Source organism: Trachypithecus francoisi, unplaced genomic scaffold (assembly GCF_009764315.1).
Source record: "Trachypithecus francoisi isolate TF-2019V2 unplaced genomic scaffold, Tfra_2.0 Lachesis_group11, whole genome shotgun sequence".
Lineage (NCBI taxonomy): Eukaryota > Metazoa > Chordata > Mammalia > Primates > Cercopithecidae > Trachypithecus > Trachypithecus francoisi.
The window spans coordinates 125,883,089-125,898,801 of NW_022681456.1; the positions used below are offsets into that span (position 1 = coordinate 125,883,089).

At 49.5% G+C, this 15,713-nt stretch overlaps 1 protein-coding gene and 1 long non-coding RNA gene across 2 annotated transcripts in view; one reads left to right on the plus strand and one right to left on the minus strand.

Annotated features, from left to right (window-relative positions):
* Nucleotides 1–15,713, plus strand: part of VWF (von Willebrand factor) — a 176,814-nt gene that overhangs the window by 60,447 nt on the left and 100,654 nt on the right. The window contains exons 14-17 of the mRNA XM_033223122.1: nt 2,830–3,025; nt 3,770–3,985; nt 8,054–8,294; nt 14,026–14,120. Coding sequence (XP_033079013.1) covers nt 2,830–3,025; nt 3,770–3,985; nt 8,054–8,294; nt 14,026–14,120 — 748 coding nt within the window. The remainder of the gene's footprint in view (nt 1–2,829; nt 3,026–3,769; nt 3,986–8,053; nt 8,295–14,025; nt 14,121–15,713) is intronic.
* LOC117090656 lies at nt 3,872–7,117 on the minus strand. The gene is made up of 3 exons (XR_004440083.1): nt 6,618–7,117; nt 6,111–6,193; nt 3,872–4,062 (listed from the first exon to the last, which is right to left on the minus strand). It is a non-coding gene; the product is annotated as an uncharacterized LOC117090656 (long non-coding RNA).

The following is a 15,713-nucleotide window of genomic DNA, read 5'->3' on the forward strand; positions in this document are numbered from 1 at the left end:
TGTGAGCCACTGTGCCTGGCCGACCAGTCCATTTTCTCAGCATCCTCCCACCTCACAGAGAGGGTGCCCTCCACCCATGCACTTTCTTCCCTCGATCAGCAGGGCTGTAACTTCTCATCCTGGGCAGCTGCCCTTCCTCTCCACAGGTTTCTTTGGTCTTTGTCTCTCCCCTGAGGAGAAGAGAGGCCAACTTCTTTCTGTGGGAGGGGACGTAGGGTTATCTTTGGGGGTGGGTTTGTGTCAGCTCTAGCTAACAAGAAGAGGTTTCCTTGGCCAAGATTCAGGACAGGGTCAGATGACCCCATGGCCTATAGAATCATCTTTCTGTGTATTTTTTTCCGTTTTCTTTTTCTTTACACAGGTTCTTGGGGCTCATGGAAAGGGACTGTCTTGTGGGTTTTATTATGAAGCAGGAAAGGGGGTGTTTGAGATGGGGCAGGAGGTGGGGAGCCTCAGACTGCTGACCCCAGGGCTTTTGGGGACTGCAGTGTGGAGGCGAGAGCTGGAGGGAGGCCAGCTGGGGCACAGGTGGTGCAAGAGGAGGTGCTACTAGGGGCCCTCTGGTCTCCTTCCCCTGGGTGTGGTGTGCACGCTTTGTCCCTGTGGTCCAGGCAGCGGGGCTCCAGCCAGCAGAAATCACGCCATCTGTGTGCTGTTTCCCTGTCCTGCTAGTTGCCTTGCAGGGCCCAGATCTGCCTTAGGCACAGTGGTGTGGAAAAGACCCTTGCACAGGCTTCATTTAGTCAGAACTGTCACTGAGCAGAGATTTATTTCAAATAGCAAGTGTCTCCAAGTGTCGCACCCACTCTCCTAACCCTGGCCGAGCTGACCTCTGAGACAAGCCAAGGAGATGGGAGAAGATGTGATTTTAGAGTGGGGCATGGGAGTGATGACTGGCCTGGTGGGGGTGAATGAAAACGCCTTTGGGGAGCGTCGAAATCTGAGAAAGAAGACAGAAAAGATGCTGAGAGGTGGGAAGGGAGTGGAGGTGCCCACCAGTTATGACACTTTGCCCAGGGTGCCCTGACTGTGGGCATTGCATCCCAGCCCGTCAGGAGGAGAACCTATTCGCTCACGTATTCATTGATTTGTTCAATGATTCATTCATTCAACAAACACTTATTGAGTGTCTGCTGGCACTGCTGTGGGGTGAATGTCTGTGTCCTCTCCAAATGTATATGTTGAAATCCTAACCCCCAACGCGATGGTGTTAGGAGGTGGGGCCTTTGGGAGGGGATGAAGAATGAGATGTATGCCCTTTTAAAAGACCTCAGAGAGCTAGCTAGCCTCTTCCACCATGTGAGGACACAGCTAGAAGGCGCCATCTAGGAACCAGAAAGCAGGGTCCTCACCAGACACCAAGTCTGCTGACGCTTTCATCTTGGACTTTCCAGATTCTAGAATTGTGGGCAATCAGTATCGTTGTCTATAAGCCACCCAGTCCGTGCCGTTTTGTTATAGCAGCCTGGAAGGGCTAAGACAGGCACCATTCTAGATGCTGAGATGACAGCAGTGAGACAAAACAGACAAAAATCCTTACCTCATTTAGCTTAAGTTCTAATGGAGAGAGACAGACAATAAACAAAGCAAACAAGTCAATTATATTATAGATCGGAAAGTGACAGATCCCGGGGAAATAGAGAAAGGGGCAGGATGTGCCAGGGTTGGGGGGGGATTTACATTTTAAATAAGGAGGTGGGAGAAGGCCTAATGTGACAACAGTTGATATTTGTCAAGCAAACAGGGAAACATTACTCTGTCCCCTTTCTTAATACCGTTTACTTGGGTTTGATTTTTACGGGCCTGGGACCTACTACTGGATTGTTAACCCTGCATCTTATGAGGTTGGAGCTGGAAGCTGAAAAGGGGCTCTAAGAGCTGAGCCTAGTCCCTGAGGGACTCAGAACACAGGGAGGTCGTCCCACCTTGGTAATGACATGCGGACTCCTGGGGCCCAGCCCCGGCTCCACCTTCAAATCGGGGTCCTCTCCCTAGAAGCCAGCAGATGCCCCCAGCTGTGTGGGGGAAGGGCAGGTTCCACTCTCCTGGTTGTCCCCGAATTTGCACTTTGGGCTCAGAACTTTGTTCAGTTCTGCGAATGGACAATAAACGACATACTGATGGCCTGGAGTTTGAACTCTGCCGCTGCTTTGCTGCTGTCACCCTGGCAGGCTGCCTCAGAGCCCTTGCAGACCCCTACTTCTACCCGTCATCACCCCCAGAGTCCTTTTGCTCCTGGCCCTTTCTCTTCAGTGATGCCCAGGGCCTGAGTGACAGGCAGCAGGTTGGGAGGAGGTGTTGCTTGTCATTAACTGTGAGCTCCTGGAGGCCTTGGACCACACCTGGCAGCCTGCTGGGCCGACACCGAGTGACCAGTGCCAAGTCTTCCTATATAGAGGGGCCTTGAGTTTGCACATGACTCTTGGGGGGGTGGGTCAGGCCCACTGGTGTGGATGGCACGGAGGGCAGAGCGCTTCAGGCTGGGCTCAACCTGCCTACTCACCCTAACTCCGCTACTGCCTCCCTGACCTTAGGCAAGTCACTTACTCTCTCTGGGCCTCCCTTCTCCGTCCTTAGATGATCAGATAAATTCTAAAACCCTTTGTGGCAGTACAGGGCTCTGATGCTTTGGGAACAGGGATGGAGCTGGTAAATTTACACTGCAGTTTACTTTTTTCTCCCCCTTTCGCATACTAGGGCTTAGCTGCCTTTTATTAAATTCATATTTATTTTTCACCCGGGGAACTTTTTTTTATTAAGACAATCTCGTTAGCAAAACAACTCTGCCACTGCTTTGGCGGTTCCAGAGTGGCCTGGTCTCTCCCGCAGCTGTCCCCTCTCTACGCCGGGAAGACCTGTGGCCTGTGTGGCAATTACAATGGCAACCAGGGCGACGACTTCCTTACTCCCTCTGGGCTGGCGGAGCCCCGCGTGGAGGACTTCGGGAATGCCTGGAAGCTGCACGGAGACTGCCAGGACCTGCAGAAGCAGCACAGCGATCCCTGCGCCCTCAACCCGCGCATGAGTATGTGAACTCGGGGGCAAGGCAGGGACCTCGCAGAGCCTGGAGGTCCCCAAATCAGTGCAGTGCGTTCCGGAGGCAGTGCTCCCACTGCGGGGGGGCGAGGAAAGGGATGGGCTTTGTTTTTACCGTCAGCTCTTGATCCTCTGAATTGGGTCATATGCTCTTCAAAGTCCCTTTATTGGGCGCCTTCCGCGGGCCAACCCCTAGGAAAGAAAAAAAAAAAAGTCTACCGAGGCGGGAGGATCGCTTGAGGTTAGGAGTTTGAGACCTGTCTGGGCAACGTCGGAAGCCCCCATTTCTATTAAAAATAATACTAAAAAAAATTAAAAATTTGCCGGGCGTGGTGGGCGCGCCTGTAATCCCAGCTACTTGGAAGCTACATGGGACGGTTGCATGAACCCAGGAAGTTAAGGCCGCAGTGAGCCAAGATCGCATTTCTGCATTCCACCCTGGGCGACAGAGCAAGACCGTGTCTCTTAAAAAAAAAAAAAAAAAAAGTCCGTAGTCCCTGTCCTTCGACCTTCCCAGTCTACTGCAGCAGCAGCTCACAAACTCAGCGTTAGATGATTGTAAGATAAATGGATTGGGAGGAGGGGGTGGCATTTGTAGATTTCTCTGCGTGACCTTGCAGCCCTCTATTAGCAGCATTGGGCTATTACCCGGGGAGTGTTGGCCAGGAAGGCGAGGCACCCCCCACCTCCCACCTCCCCGCCACAACCCGGGCTCGCTTCTCTCGCCCCACAGCCAGGTTCTCCGAGGAGGCATGCGCGGTCCTGACGTCCCCCACGTTCGAGGCCTGCCACCGTGCCGTCAGCCCGCTGCCCTACCTGCGGAACTGCCGCTACGACGTGTGCTCCTGCTCGGACGGTCGCGAGTGCCTGTGCGGCGCCCTGGCCAGCTATGCCGCGGCCTGCGCGGGGAAAGGCGTGCGCGTCGCGTGGCGTGAGCCTGGCCGCTGCGGTGCGTGCCCTCCGGGCCGCCCCCCAAATCCTTTGCGTGAACGCGTGCTTTTCGAAGCCCTTTCTCTGCATTATTTCCTGTGGAAAGAGGGCCTAGGGCATTGTAGCAAACGTGGGTGGGGGAGGGGGGACGGTTCATTTGCACCCACCTTTCCCTCCCACCTCCCAGCAGGACAGGCGGTGAGGACCGGCCGATGACTGGCCTGTTCCAGGAGGACAAGTTGACTCCCCCTACCTGGAGGCCTAGAACTTGGGGGTCCCTGCCAAGTTTGGGTTTCCTGTGGCTGCTGCCACCTAGTGTTCGTTCGGCACACGTAGGGTCAGGCTAGGGAACGAGTGAGTCCCAGATGCCACTGGGTCCCCGCATCCCTTGAGTTGGATGAAGGCAATGGGAAATTCACATACACACCCTTTGCTCATAACTCCAGGCAAACCACCGACAGACAAAATCTCTGGCATTGTGTAAAGCTATGTAAAGGTGAATTGCATCACTGTCATCTGTGGTTTAGATTCTCACTCTGCACTGTTGGATTCCTGGTACCAGAGTTGGTATCTGGTCCCTTGGGTGACGGGATTGTGCTAACTTGTTTGTTTTTGTTATTGCTTTGGGGACATTTGCTGCATGCCCAGTGTGGTCGGACAAGAGTGATGTAGCACTCCAAACTTACTGTTAGAGTCATAGATGGAAACTGCCACCCTACTAGATACCTATCACACTTGGTAAAAGGATGAGTAGATTCAGGGCAGGGAAAACCAAGGAAGCTTTTCTGGAGGACGTGTACTTGGCTGTGGTTTTAAAAAGCTGCTTTCTTGGCAGAGAAGACTTGTTTCCAGTGGTAGAATCGTAGTAGGCATAGAAGTGAGGAGTGTATTCTGTAAGAATAAGGCATAGTGGATATTCTGTTTTTTAGGGTAAAGTAGATGTGTTTAGAAATTAAAATGTAGGTGTAGTCCCAGCTACTTGGGAGGTTGAGGCAGGAGGATAGCTTGAGTCCAGCAGTTTAAGGCTGTAGTGAGTTATGATTACACCATTGTACTCTGACCTGGCCAACAGAGAAAGACCCTGTGTGTGTGTGTATGTGTGTGTGTGTGTATATATATATATATATATATTTGTGTGTGCATATATATGTAAATATAAAGTAGGTGGTCCTGATGGAAGAGGAGTTATGAGAAACAGTGACAGGAATTAGCATCTATATTTGAGGAGCAGTTAGGCATGGAGACCCTAGAAGTGCTTGTATTTTGGGTCCAATGAGTCAACTCATGTTTTGAGTTGTAGAAATGTCATATGAAAGAGGAGCAGAGACAACAGTGCAGAAGGGACAAACACATAATGCAGCAGTTGTGTCCTCCCCATTCCTCCAGCTCTGGGATGTCTGGGAGCCACAGGCTAATGCCTGGGACAACTGGGTCTGGGTCCTTACTGGCAGCTTTCCTGTGAGGTACGAGTTATGTGACCTTGAACCCTTCATGTAACCCCTCTGCACTTCAGTTTCTTCCTTAGCATTTGCTATTTAGAAACTGGGGAAAGTAATGAGGAATGAATGAGGTGCTGCTTATGAATATTCTTTGCTTGTCCACCAATGTTAGAAATGACGCATTATCAGTATGCGGCAGCATCTGTAGGATTTCCTAATTTAGGACATTCTCCCGGAACACTAAGGGCCCACTAAAATATTCTCTAATCTCTCATGAACAGCCATTCTTAACCTCCACTGAACAGAACAGGGGAAACGGGCTGATGCTTCAGTAGTGGGGATAAGATTCAGTTAAAGAATGCCTTGACTTCTGAGGCATTATGATAGGGCAGAAAGGGTGGTAGGAAGGAGCTTTCCCTGGAGACTGTTAAGGACAAGAGGGATCTGTCTCTGTGTTTATGTGACAAGAGACTAGGCTGACCAGATGGCCTTGGGCTGTCCCTTTGCACTCAAGGCAGTTGGGCAAGACTCCTGGGTTCTTGTCCCCATCCTTTCTCGACTTGGAGAAGAGCTCAGGCTCAGCTGTCCCCTCTACCCATACTTCACTTTCTCTTCCACAGAAATGAACAGAGCTGCCTAAACCAGTGAATCTATTCATAAGAAGAGGTCACACCAATTGGGAACATTCAGGAAGCATAGACTTACCATGTAGCTACTTTGTGGGATGGTGTGAGGAGATTCAGGAGAAGCACACGCATTTTTTTCCTCTTGCAAATTGGTTGTGTTTCCTTTGGGAAGACAGGACCACAGGCTCTCTGAAGGCAAGGACCAGGGCTGGCCATCTCCGCCTCCCTGGGCCTAGTATAGTTCCTGGCATGCAGTGGATACACAAGAAGTCTCTGCTACACTGAAATGTGGATTGTTTCTTTGGGGAAGAAGGCTAAAGGAGAAATTTAATAAGGCTCCAAGCCAGCACTAGAGATAGCCTATCAGAACAAAGAAAGCTCTCAAGTCTAGCTGCTCTTTAATGCGTAAAATGTGCCCTTGTCATTGTAGGCTCAGGGGCTTGAAAGACATCTCCAACTTGATTGTCTAACACATCCCGTCTTAACCTATACTCCCTCAGTATTCATCTAATGACTCAGCCTTTCCATTCTTGTAGAGAAAAATCAGTGTCTAATAGGATTAAAGAGCCCCTCCCTTCCCAGCTACCTTCAAACACCTAGTCCAGAATGATTGTAGGAGCAGGAGGCTGCAGGGTGTCTCCAGAGGCCCCCAACTCCATTGCTCAGGCTCATTGCCAAGGTTCTGCCAGTGGGTTTCCGCTGGAGCAAGGGATTCGAACAGAGGGGAAGAATTCTAATGGTCTCAGAAGAAGCATGTCCAGGGTGAGGTTCTCATTTCTTGGGCAGCAGCTGGTCTGCAAAGGGAAGGCATTTTGAAAGGGCAGAATGCTCCCCACACCTTCCCTGTCCTCCCTACCCTGCCCCTAAGGAATTTTGTCACCAGAATGCCAGGGCTTCTTAGGCCGAGGCCTTTATCTGGAATACCCCTTCCTTCTTGGGCCCACTGAGCTGGGGCTGTTGCCTTAGCAATAAGAATGATGATGATAATTATTATCAGTGAACATTATTAGCAGTGAGCATTCTCCACATACCAGACATTCTTCTAAATGTGTTATCTCATTCAACATTCTCGAAGACTGGGTGGATATTGTTATTCCATCCAGTGAGGATACTGCCCAAGGTCACATAGCCAATTAGTGTTGGACCTGGGCGTGAACCCAAGTATTTGGGATACAGAGCCCGTTCCCTTAGTTGCGTTGCCACTTTGCTACACTTCCTGGCTTGTGTCTCTTGCAGTATTTCTCTGTGGGAGGCTAGGGAGGGTAAGGGCTGCGGGCAGATGGGTGCAGCCCGCTTCGCTGGGGTAGGTATGAGTGTCCCTGCTCTTTGGGACCAACATGTCCTCAAAGGGACTGTTTTCTGTCTAGAGAATAATGGTTATGAGCATGAGCTTTACAGCTGCAGAGAGCTGGGTTCACATCCTGCCTCTGCTTCTTCCTGTGAGGTATACCCCTGACAAGTCACTCAGCCTAAGTTTCTTGAAAGAGGATGATGAGAACTAACTCAGCGTGAGGCATAGAGCCCATGTAAGAGCAAGGCATTCAGTAGGTGCTCCATAAGTGGTACCCATTATTGTCATCATCATGGGGATGCCCTTGCCTGTCACTCCCAGTTCTTTTTAATATTCACAACTTCAAAATCTTCTAGGATTTCTACTACATCCTAGGCTCTGAGAATTCAGAGACGACTCATGCCCATTCCCTGTGGTTGAGGAGAAAATATGTGCCCCCATGATTATAATACACATTTGCATGCTGAAAAAGACACATTTGCTCATAGTGGGAAAGGAAGTTGGTGACCATACAGATATAATTGGGGGTCAGTTGGGGAAAACTGGGTAAAGGGTATATGGGATCTTTCTGCATTACTTCTTTATAACTGCATGCAAGTCTACAATTATGTCAATAAAAATTTTTAGTTAAATAATTGGGGGTCACAGCTACAAGGGGTGGCAAGTCCTAGAACCATAGTCCTTGCTGTCCAACATTCCCGCTGAGGCCTTACTCCTCCTCTTTCTTCTAGAGCTGAAATGCCCGAAAGGCCAGGTGTACCTGCAGTGCGGGACCCCCTGCAACCTGACCTGCCGCGCGCTCTCTTACCCGGATGAGGAATGCGATGAGGCCTGCCTGGAGGGCTGCTTCTGCCCCCCAGGGCTCTACATGGATGAGATGGGGGATTGCGTCCCCAAGGCTCAGTGCCCCTGTTACTATGATGGTGAGATCTTCCAGCCGGAAGACATCTTCTCAGACCATCACACCATGTGGTAAGTGCAGGCAGCAGGGCCAGGGACCTCTGAAACAGCAGAGCTGGAGAAGAAAATGGGCCCTCAAGTCCTTCATTTCATGGATGGGTAAACTGGGGCCCTAGGAAGGAAGTGACTTGTCCAGAATTATACAGCCAGTCAGAAGCAGAGCTGGGATTTGGTCTAGGTCTTCTGACTTCCTTACCACACAGGGAACTAGGATTTCTGGCTGGCAGGAGGAGTTCTTGAGTTTTATTGCCGGCTGTCACGTGTTGGCCCCCATTTCTGGGCTTGACGTCTCAGTTTTCCTTTTCTGGAACAGGAGAAGGGAGATCTCCCTGTCACGCTCCTTTCCAACCAGCTTTCAGTATTCTCAGGCTGAAGCATTTGAGCAGGAAGAACATGGACCACTGCAGCGCTGCCTTCATGGGGCATTTGCTAGCCTGACCTGCTTCATGCGCTTCCCCAAAATAGCTCCAATCATGCTTGCTTCCTGCAGGTCTTTGCCTAGGCCTTCTGTGACTTTGAGCAGGGTTGCCATGAGCATGGAAGAAATTTACAACAGGACATTTTTTGAGCAAACACCTGTCACCTGTTCTGCCTTAGTTCTGGCTAAGAATCAGTGATCTAAAGATGAGCCAGGCTGGGGCAGTGGCTCACATCTGTAATCCCCAGCACTTTGGGAGGTGGAGGTGGGAGTAATGCTTGAGCCCAGGAGTTTGAGAGCAGCCTGGGCAACATAATGAGGCACTGTCCCTACATACAAAGAAAAAAAAATAGTTGACCGTGGTGGTACATACCTGTAGACCCAGCCACTTGAAATACTGAGTTGGGAAGATTGCTTGAGCCCAGGAAGTCAAGGCTGCGGTGAACTGTGATTGTGCCACTGTGTTCTAGCCTGGGTGACAGAGGGAAGTCTCATCACGGGAAAAAAAAAAAAAAACAAAAAAAAACCAGACACAGTACCTGATAGTCTACTGGGGAGACCAGTTAGAAACATCCTGATTGGCCGGGTGTGGTGGCTCACGCCTGTAATCCCAGCACTTTGGGAGGCTGATGCGGGCAGATCACAAGGTCAGATCACGAGGTCAGGAGATTGAGACAATCCTGGCTAACATGGTGAAAATACAAAAAATTAGCGCCCATAGTCCCAGCTATTTGGGAGGCAGAGACAGGAGAATCGTTTGAACCTGGGAGGCAGAGGTTGCAGTGAGCTGAGATCTTGCCACTGCACCTCCAGCCTGGGCGACAGAGCGAGACTCAATCTCAAAAAAAAAAAAAAGTCCTGATTATGGAAAATTTCAGACAGACGTTAAAGTAGAGAGAAAAGTATAAGGAGCCCCAACGTATCCATTCCCAGCTTCAATGATTAGCAGCACTTTACCATTCTTATTTTGTCTATCGACTCTTCTCCTGTGTGCCTGGAATAGTTACAAAAAACAGCTGTAAATATTGTATTATTTCACCTGCAAATACTTCAGTATGTATTTCAACAAATAATTAAAAAAGTAAATATAATCATACCATTATTAGCCTGAACATGAACAATAATTCCTTAGTAACATCTGACATTCAATCCATGTTCACTTTTTGTTTTTTTTTGAGACTGAGTTTCACTTTTGTTGCCGACCGGAACAGAATCTGCACATTACACTAGATAAGAAGCTTTTCCTTATCACTCCAGTGAGATTAATCCGAAGCCCCTTCCAACGTATTTACCCAAAGCAGGTTGTTTACCCTTCTATTGAAACACTCATCACTGTTGGATTTGGATGTCAGTCAAAGGTGTTGTGTTTCTCCTCTAGTCTGTGGCCCCTCCTAGAGTCCAGACCACATATTAGGCCCTGAACCCCAGCCCCCAGCACAGTCCTGGCACAAAGTAGGTACACAGTGCATGTTTATTGAGATGAAATAACTATAACATTTGGTAGATGTGCCATATCAGAGACATAAAAAGTACCACTTATTCAGAAAAGGGGGGGATAATTTCCATGTGGGAGGAATTAGGGAAAACTCCATGATAGAAGTGGTTTTCAGCTTGGGGAGGATTCCAACAGCAGAGGTGGGCTTGAAGGATGGAGGAGGATTTTTTGTTTTGTTTTGAGATAGAGTCGCACTCTGTCACCCAGACTGGAGTGTAGTGGCGCGATCTCAGTTCACTGCAGCCTCCACCTCTGGGGTTCAAACGATCCTCCTGCCTTAGCCTCCCGAGTAGCTGGGATTACAGGCGCGTGCCACCACGCCCAGCTAATTTTTGTATTTTAGTAGAGAGGGGGGTTTCACCATGTTAGTCAGGCTGGTCTCGAACTCCTGACCTCGAATGATCTGCCCGTCTCAGCCTCCCAAAGTGTTGGGATTATAGGCATGAGCCACTGCGCCCAGCCTGGAGGATTGTTTTGAGGTGGAGCAGAAGTCTAGGGACTAAACGCACAAGGAGTACTCCACAATCCCCAAGGTAAGTCCTCTGGCGTGAACGCATGCTGTATGAAGGAAGATTAAGACTGGAGGGAAGTTGGGATGAGGTTCAGGGGTCTTCAGAAGTGAGGGGGTGAGCACTGATGCTGGAGCAGTAGGAATGGGACCCCTGGAAATTTCTCAGCAAGGAGCAAATAGGATCCAAGAATAACTTCAGGGAATGGGTTTTGGGAGCTGCATGAGGTATGATAACAGGGAGAGCATCTACTGGAAAATGTTGACATTGACTAATAAGAAGGTAGTGAGGCCCTGGATCAAGCAATAGCAGTGGAAATGGAGAGTGGAAGCCAGAAGCCAGAGACGCTGGGAAAGCAGATGGACTAGTGGGATGTTTGCGAGGAGGAGGGGCTGTTGCAGATGGCCCTGGTGTTCTGAACTTGACTAGCTGTGAGAGCTGTGAGGACAGTGACGGCAAGAACACCAAGAGGGCCTCTGGAGGTAGAGGGCAAGTGATGACTTTGGTTTTGGCCTTGATGACTTTGAGTTGCCATCTTCGTGAACAAATGGAGTCAACAGCTTGAAATGGGTCTGGAAGGTGAGTGAGAGGTTGCGGCTGGAGAGAAAGATGTGCATGGAGGTGACAGTTTCAGCCATGAGAGTAGCGAGGATCCTTAAAGGGAGTGGGCCAGAGGGCAGAAGAGAGGACTGAGTCAGAACTTGGGGAAATGTTCAGAGGGCAAGAGGAAGAAAAAGAGGGTTGCATGAGAGAGGCCAGAGATCAAAGGCCTATAAAAAGGGCAGAGGCCGAGCGGTGCCGTATCATGGAAATGAAGGGCAGAAGGGAGTAGGACAACATCCTCTGCAGAATTGATCTCTTGGCTTTAGCCTGGTGCTGTTTTACTACAGTTGTCTTGGCTATAGTCTTCAAGGAGTTTCTCTTTGGGACCTTAAAACAATGCTGTTGGGCAAGCAGGGCTTGCTTTTTTAGTACAGAATTGGAAGCTTAGAGAGATTATCACTTTCCGAAATCAGCCAGCAAGTGACTAGAACCCAGGGATTCTTGAACTCTCCATATTACAGTGAGAATAGATGGTTGAATTTGGTGATCAGAAGGTCATGGTGGTCTCCACGTTTCAGTGGTAAGGAAAGAGGCTAAACTAGAGGAAGTTGGTATGACTTGGGAGGGCAGCAACTGTTGCTGGCTATTTCACTAAAACAGGGAAGGTGGGAGAAGGTGTGCATTGGCCCCTGGGTGAACAGGGCTGGGGGGCGACCCTGGCTTTGGGCTCCTTTTAGGGTTTGACATCAGAGACGCCTCCAAGTCTGCATCCTCCTTGTCTCTCTTTTAGGCACCAGTGCTGAAAGCTATTGAGCAGCTTGTCTTTCCACTTCGTTTAGAAAATTGGGTTTCGTGGAGAAGGTGTGTCGGAAGGACCTCGGGGCCTGTGTGCAGCTGTTTATTTTTATTCTTTCAACAACACACTGGAGAATGAGCCTGGCTGGAGCAGGTGCTAGTGTTGGTCGTGAAAAGGTGGCAGGAGGGTGAAACGCTGTGGCCTGGAGGTTCTGCAGACTGTGTGTTTGGTTATCCCAGCGGCCATCACAGCCAAGTATTTATTCTTCTGCAGACCAGGCCCAGGGCCAGGAGTTGATTTTAAACCTGTCTTTGAGACTTCGAGGTTGCGGTGAGCCAAGATCATGCTGTTGCACTCCAGTCTGGGCAACAGAATAAGACTCTGTCTCAAAAAAACAAAAACAGGCAGAGCACGTTGGCTCACACCTATAATCCCAGCACTTTGGGAGGCCGAGGCGGGTGAATCACGAGGTCAGGAGATCGAGATCATCCTGGCCAACATGGTGGAACCCTGTCTATACTAAAAATACAAAAATTAGCTGAGCGTGGTGGCACATGCCTGTAATCCCAGCTACTTGGGAGGCTGAGGGAGGAGAATCGCTTGAACCTGGGAGGCAGAGGTTGCAGTGAGTCGAGATCGAGCCACTGCACTCCAGCCTGGCGACAGAGTGAGACTCGGTCTCCAAACAAAACAAAACAAAACTGAATAAAATTATTACAGTCAGAAAAATGCAAATTAAAGCAATGAGTATGACTTCATATTAGATTGGAAAAATTAGACATCTGGATAATGCTGAGTGTTGGCAGAGCCGAGGGGCATGGAGGCCTCAGTTGCTATTGTAGGGCATAGACTGGGTTGAGCCATCTAGGAGAGTACTTGGCACATCATATGCAGGTCAGATATTCACACCTGCTATCCCTGCACTTCTGCCTCTGCAGATAGACTAAAGAAATCCTTACACAGGTTCATTAGGACACATGTCTGCAGATGTTCAGCACAGCTCTGTGGTGGTGAGGAGCAGGTGATAACCTGTGTCCATCATTGGGACACTGAGTGGGTAAAGGTGTATTGTGTAATAGAAGCCACAGACAAGTGGTCTATGGCTTCACAGGGATGAATCTTACAAACAAGGTGCTGAATGGGAAAAGCAAAACGCAGCGTGCTATATGATATCATTTATACAAATTATACATACATACAAAGCAACCACACACATTTTATAAAATTTTACTCATACAGTCAGTTAGGAAACTTTTGCATAGTCCAGGCAAGAGGTGATAGTGCCTTCTCTTACGACAGTGGAGATAAAGTGGAGATGAATTTCAGTGATATATGGGATGGCGTGACCATTCAATGAATCAGCCCTGGAGGAGAATTGCCTTTGGTGGGGGGATCGTGAGTTCAGTTTTGGATGTACCGAGTTTGAAGTGTTTCTGAGACTCTCTACACTAGTGAGACCATGTAGGCATTTGAGTATATGAGTCTGGGGTTCAAGGAGCAGTCCGAGCTGCTGATGCAGATTCATGAGTCATGTCTGTGATTGGAGTTGGGGGTGTGGATGGCAGCAGAGTGTGAGAAGAGGAGCGAGTCTAGGACCAGAGCCTGGGGAAGGCTGATATTTAAAGGCCAGGCAGTGGGGCGGGGGAGGGCGCATGAAAACTGAGGCTGAGAAGGAGGAACTGAGGAAGTGGGAGGAAAACCTGCAGAGATGAATATTTTTTGTTTTTCTGGAAGAGTGGAGTGTTCAACAGTGACGCATAATGTTGAACGGGATCAATTAAGAAAATGACGGAAAAAAGTCCCACGGGATTTAGTGACGTGGAACTCATCCATTGGTGGTGTTCGCAAGCTGTGCTTCAGGAGGGGTTATGGGACTGGGACCTGGTTGAAAAAGGCAGAGAGTGAGTGGGAGGTGAGGATGTGGAGGCGGCGAGTGTAGACGAGTCTTGCGAAGCTGGGCTTTTTGATTTTCCCCTCTGCAGCTACTGTGAGGATGGCTTCATGCACTGCACCATGAGTGGAGTCCCCGGAAGCTTGCTGCCCGACGCTGTCCTCAGCAGTCCCCTGTCTCACCGCAGTGAGTACTGTCCCCACGGAAGGCCGGTTGACTCCGTCCTGCCCGGATTCCTCATGTGTGGAATGGTGGGAGAGAGCTAGGTGACACTGTCTGATGTGTGTGTGCATCCAGGCATGGGTCTGGCTTTGCCTAGGATCGCCATAATTTCTGGATTTGTGTGAGTGACTTTCAGGCCAAGACATGTCTTTGCATGTGTAAATCCAAATCATTGAGGCAAGAAGTATTTGATTTTGTGTAAGGGGAAAGACTTGCAGATAAATTCTGCGAGACCCCTATTTTGCCTATGGAGACCTTAACTCGGTGGATAGCTGTGAGTTGGTGGCCTTGATTGTGATGACAGTCACCCTTCTTTCATGGCCTCTTGTTTCCTATGGACATGTTGATGAAGATAGCTCTTTAGAAAGCTTCTTGGATGGGTTTGAAAGAGAGAAAGAGAAAGGTTGGGTCTGTTGCTCCCCATTCGAAGGTCCTGACGGTGGCTGCACTGTCTTTTTTTTTTTTTTTTGAGAGTCTCACTCTGTCACCCAGGCTGGAGTGCAGTGGTGCAATCTCAGCTCACTGCACCTCTGCCTCATGGGTTCAAGCGATCTCATTGCTCAGCCTCACAAGTAGCTGGAATTACAGGCACGCGCCACCACACCTGGCTAATTTTTTGTATTTTTAGTAGGGCGGGGTTTTGCCATGTTGGCCAGGCTGGTCTCGAATTCCTGACCTCAAGTGATCTGCCTGCCTCGGCCTCCTAAAGTGCTGGGATTACAGGCATGAGCCAGCACGCCTGGCCTGCTGTACTGTTTAAGGACCAGGCGTAGAAGGGAGAAGGGGCTGACCTTGTACTGGGGGTTTCACATTCACATTTATGGATCACAGGGCCCTTCTTTGCTTCCAGAGGCTTATCCTTGCTTAGAAAGGACTCTTCCAGTGGGAGAGAGAGAAATGGCTGTCTTCAGTCTCCAGCTTGACTGCTTCCCTCTCTGCCTCTCATTTTCCATAAGTCTCTTTCTGTCCAAGGGACCCAGTTCTGTGCCATGCTGTTTGCTTCCTGGCTTGCCCTGCATGAGAGGTCTGGCTCCCGGCATGACCGACTGGGGAACGTCTCAGCCTAGAGCTGGAGCAAGATCCCAAGGGCATGGGTGGCTCAAACGTTGAGACCAGAACTTGTGACCTCAAGATCACTCCATCCTTCTGCATCTTCCTTTCTCTCCATCTCAGAGCGTTTCCCCCACACCCACTGTCTCTGTTGCATTCTGCCTCTCAGACCTACCTTCCGTGCTTCTGCTCAGAATCTTCTAGTCTGGTCACTGGAAAACATAATCTTTTTCAAAGTCTGGAAACTGCTGGGATTGTGTGCCGATTGGGAAAAGCCATGGAACCTTTTGGAGTTTCAGTTTTCTAACAAGAGTTTCCCAGAAATTTTGACTTTTTGCCCACAGGAGCGAGTATGTGATACAAATGCTATTAAGTGCACCTGGGCTTTGGAAAGACAGGTACTGTATCAGTCATCTGCTGGCAGCATTACCCAATTAGCCATGGATACCTACTAATTGCCAGGAAGTAGGATATATCTATGAGCAAAGTAGACAGAAATCCCTGGCT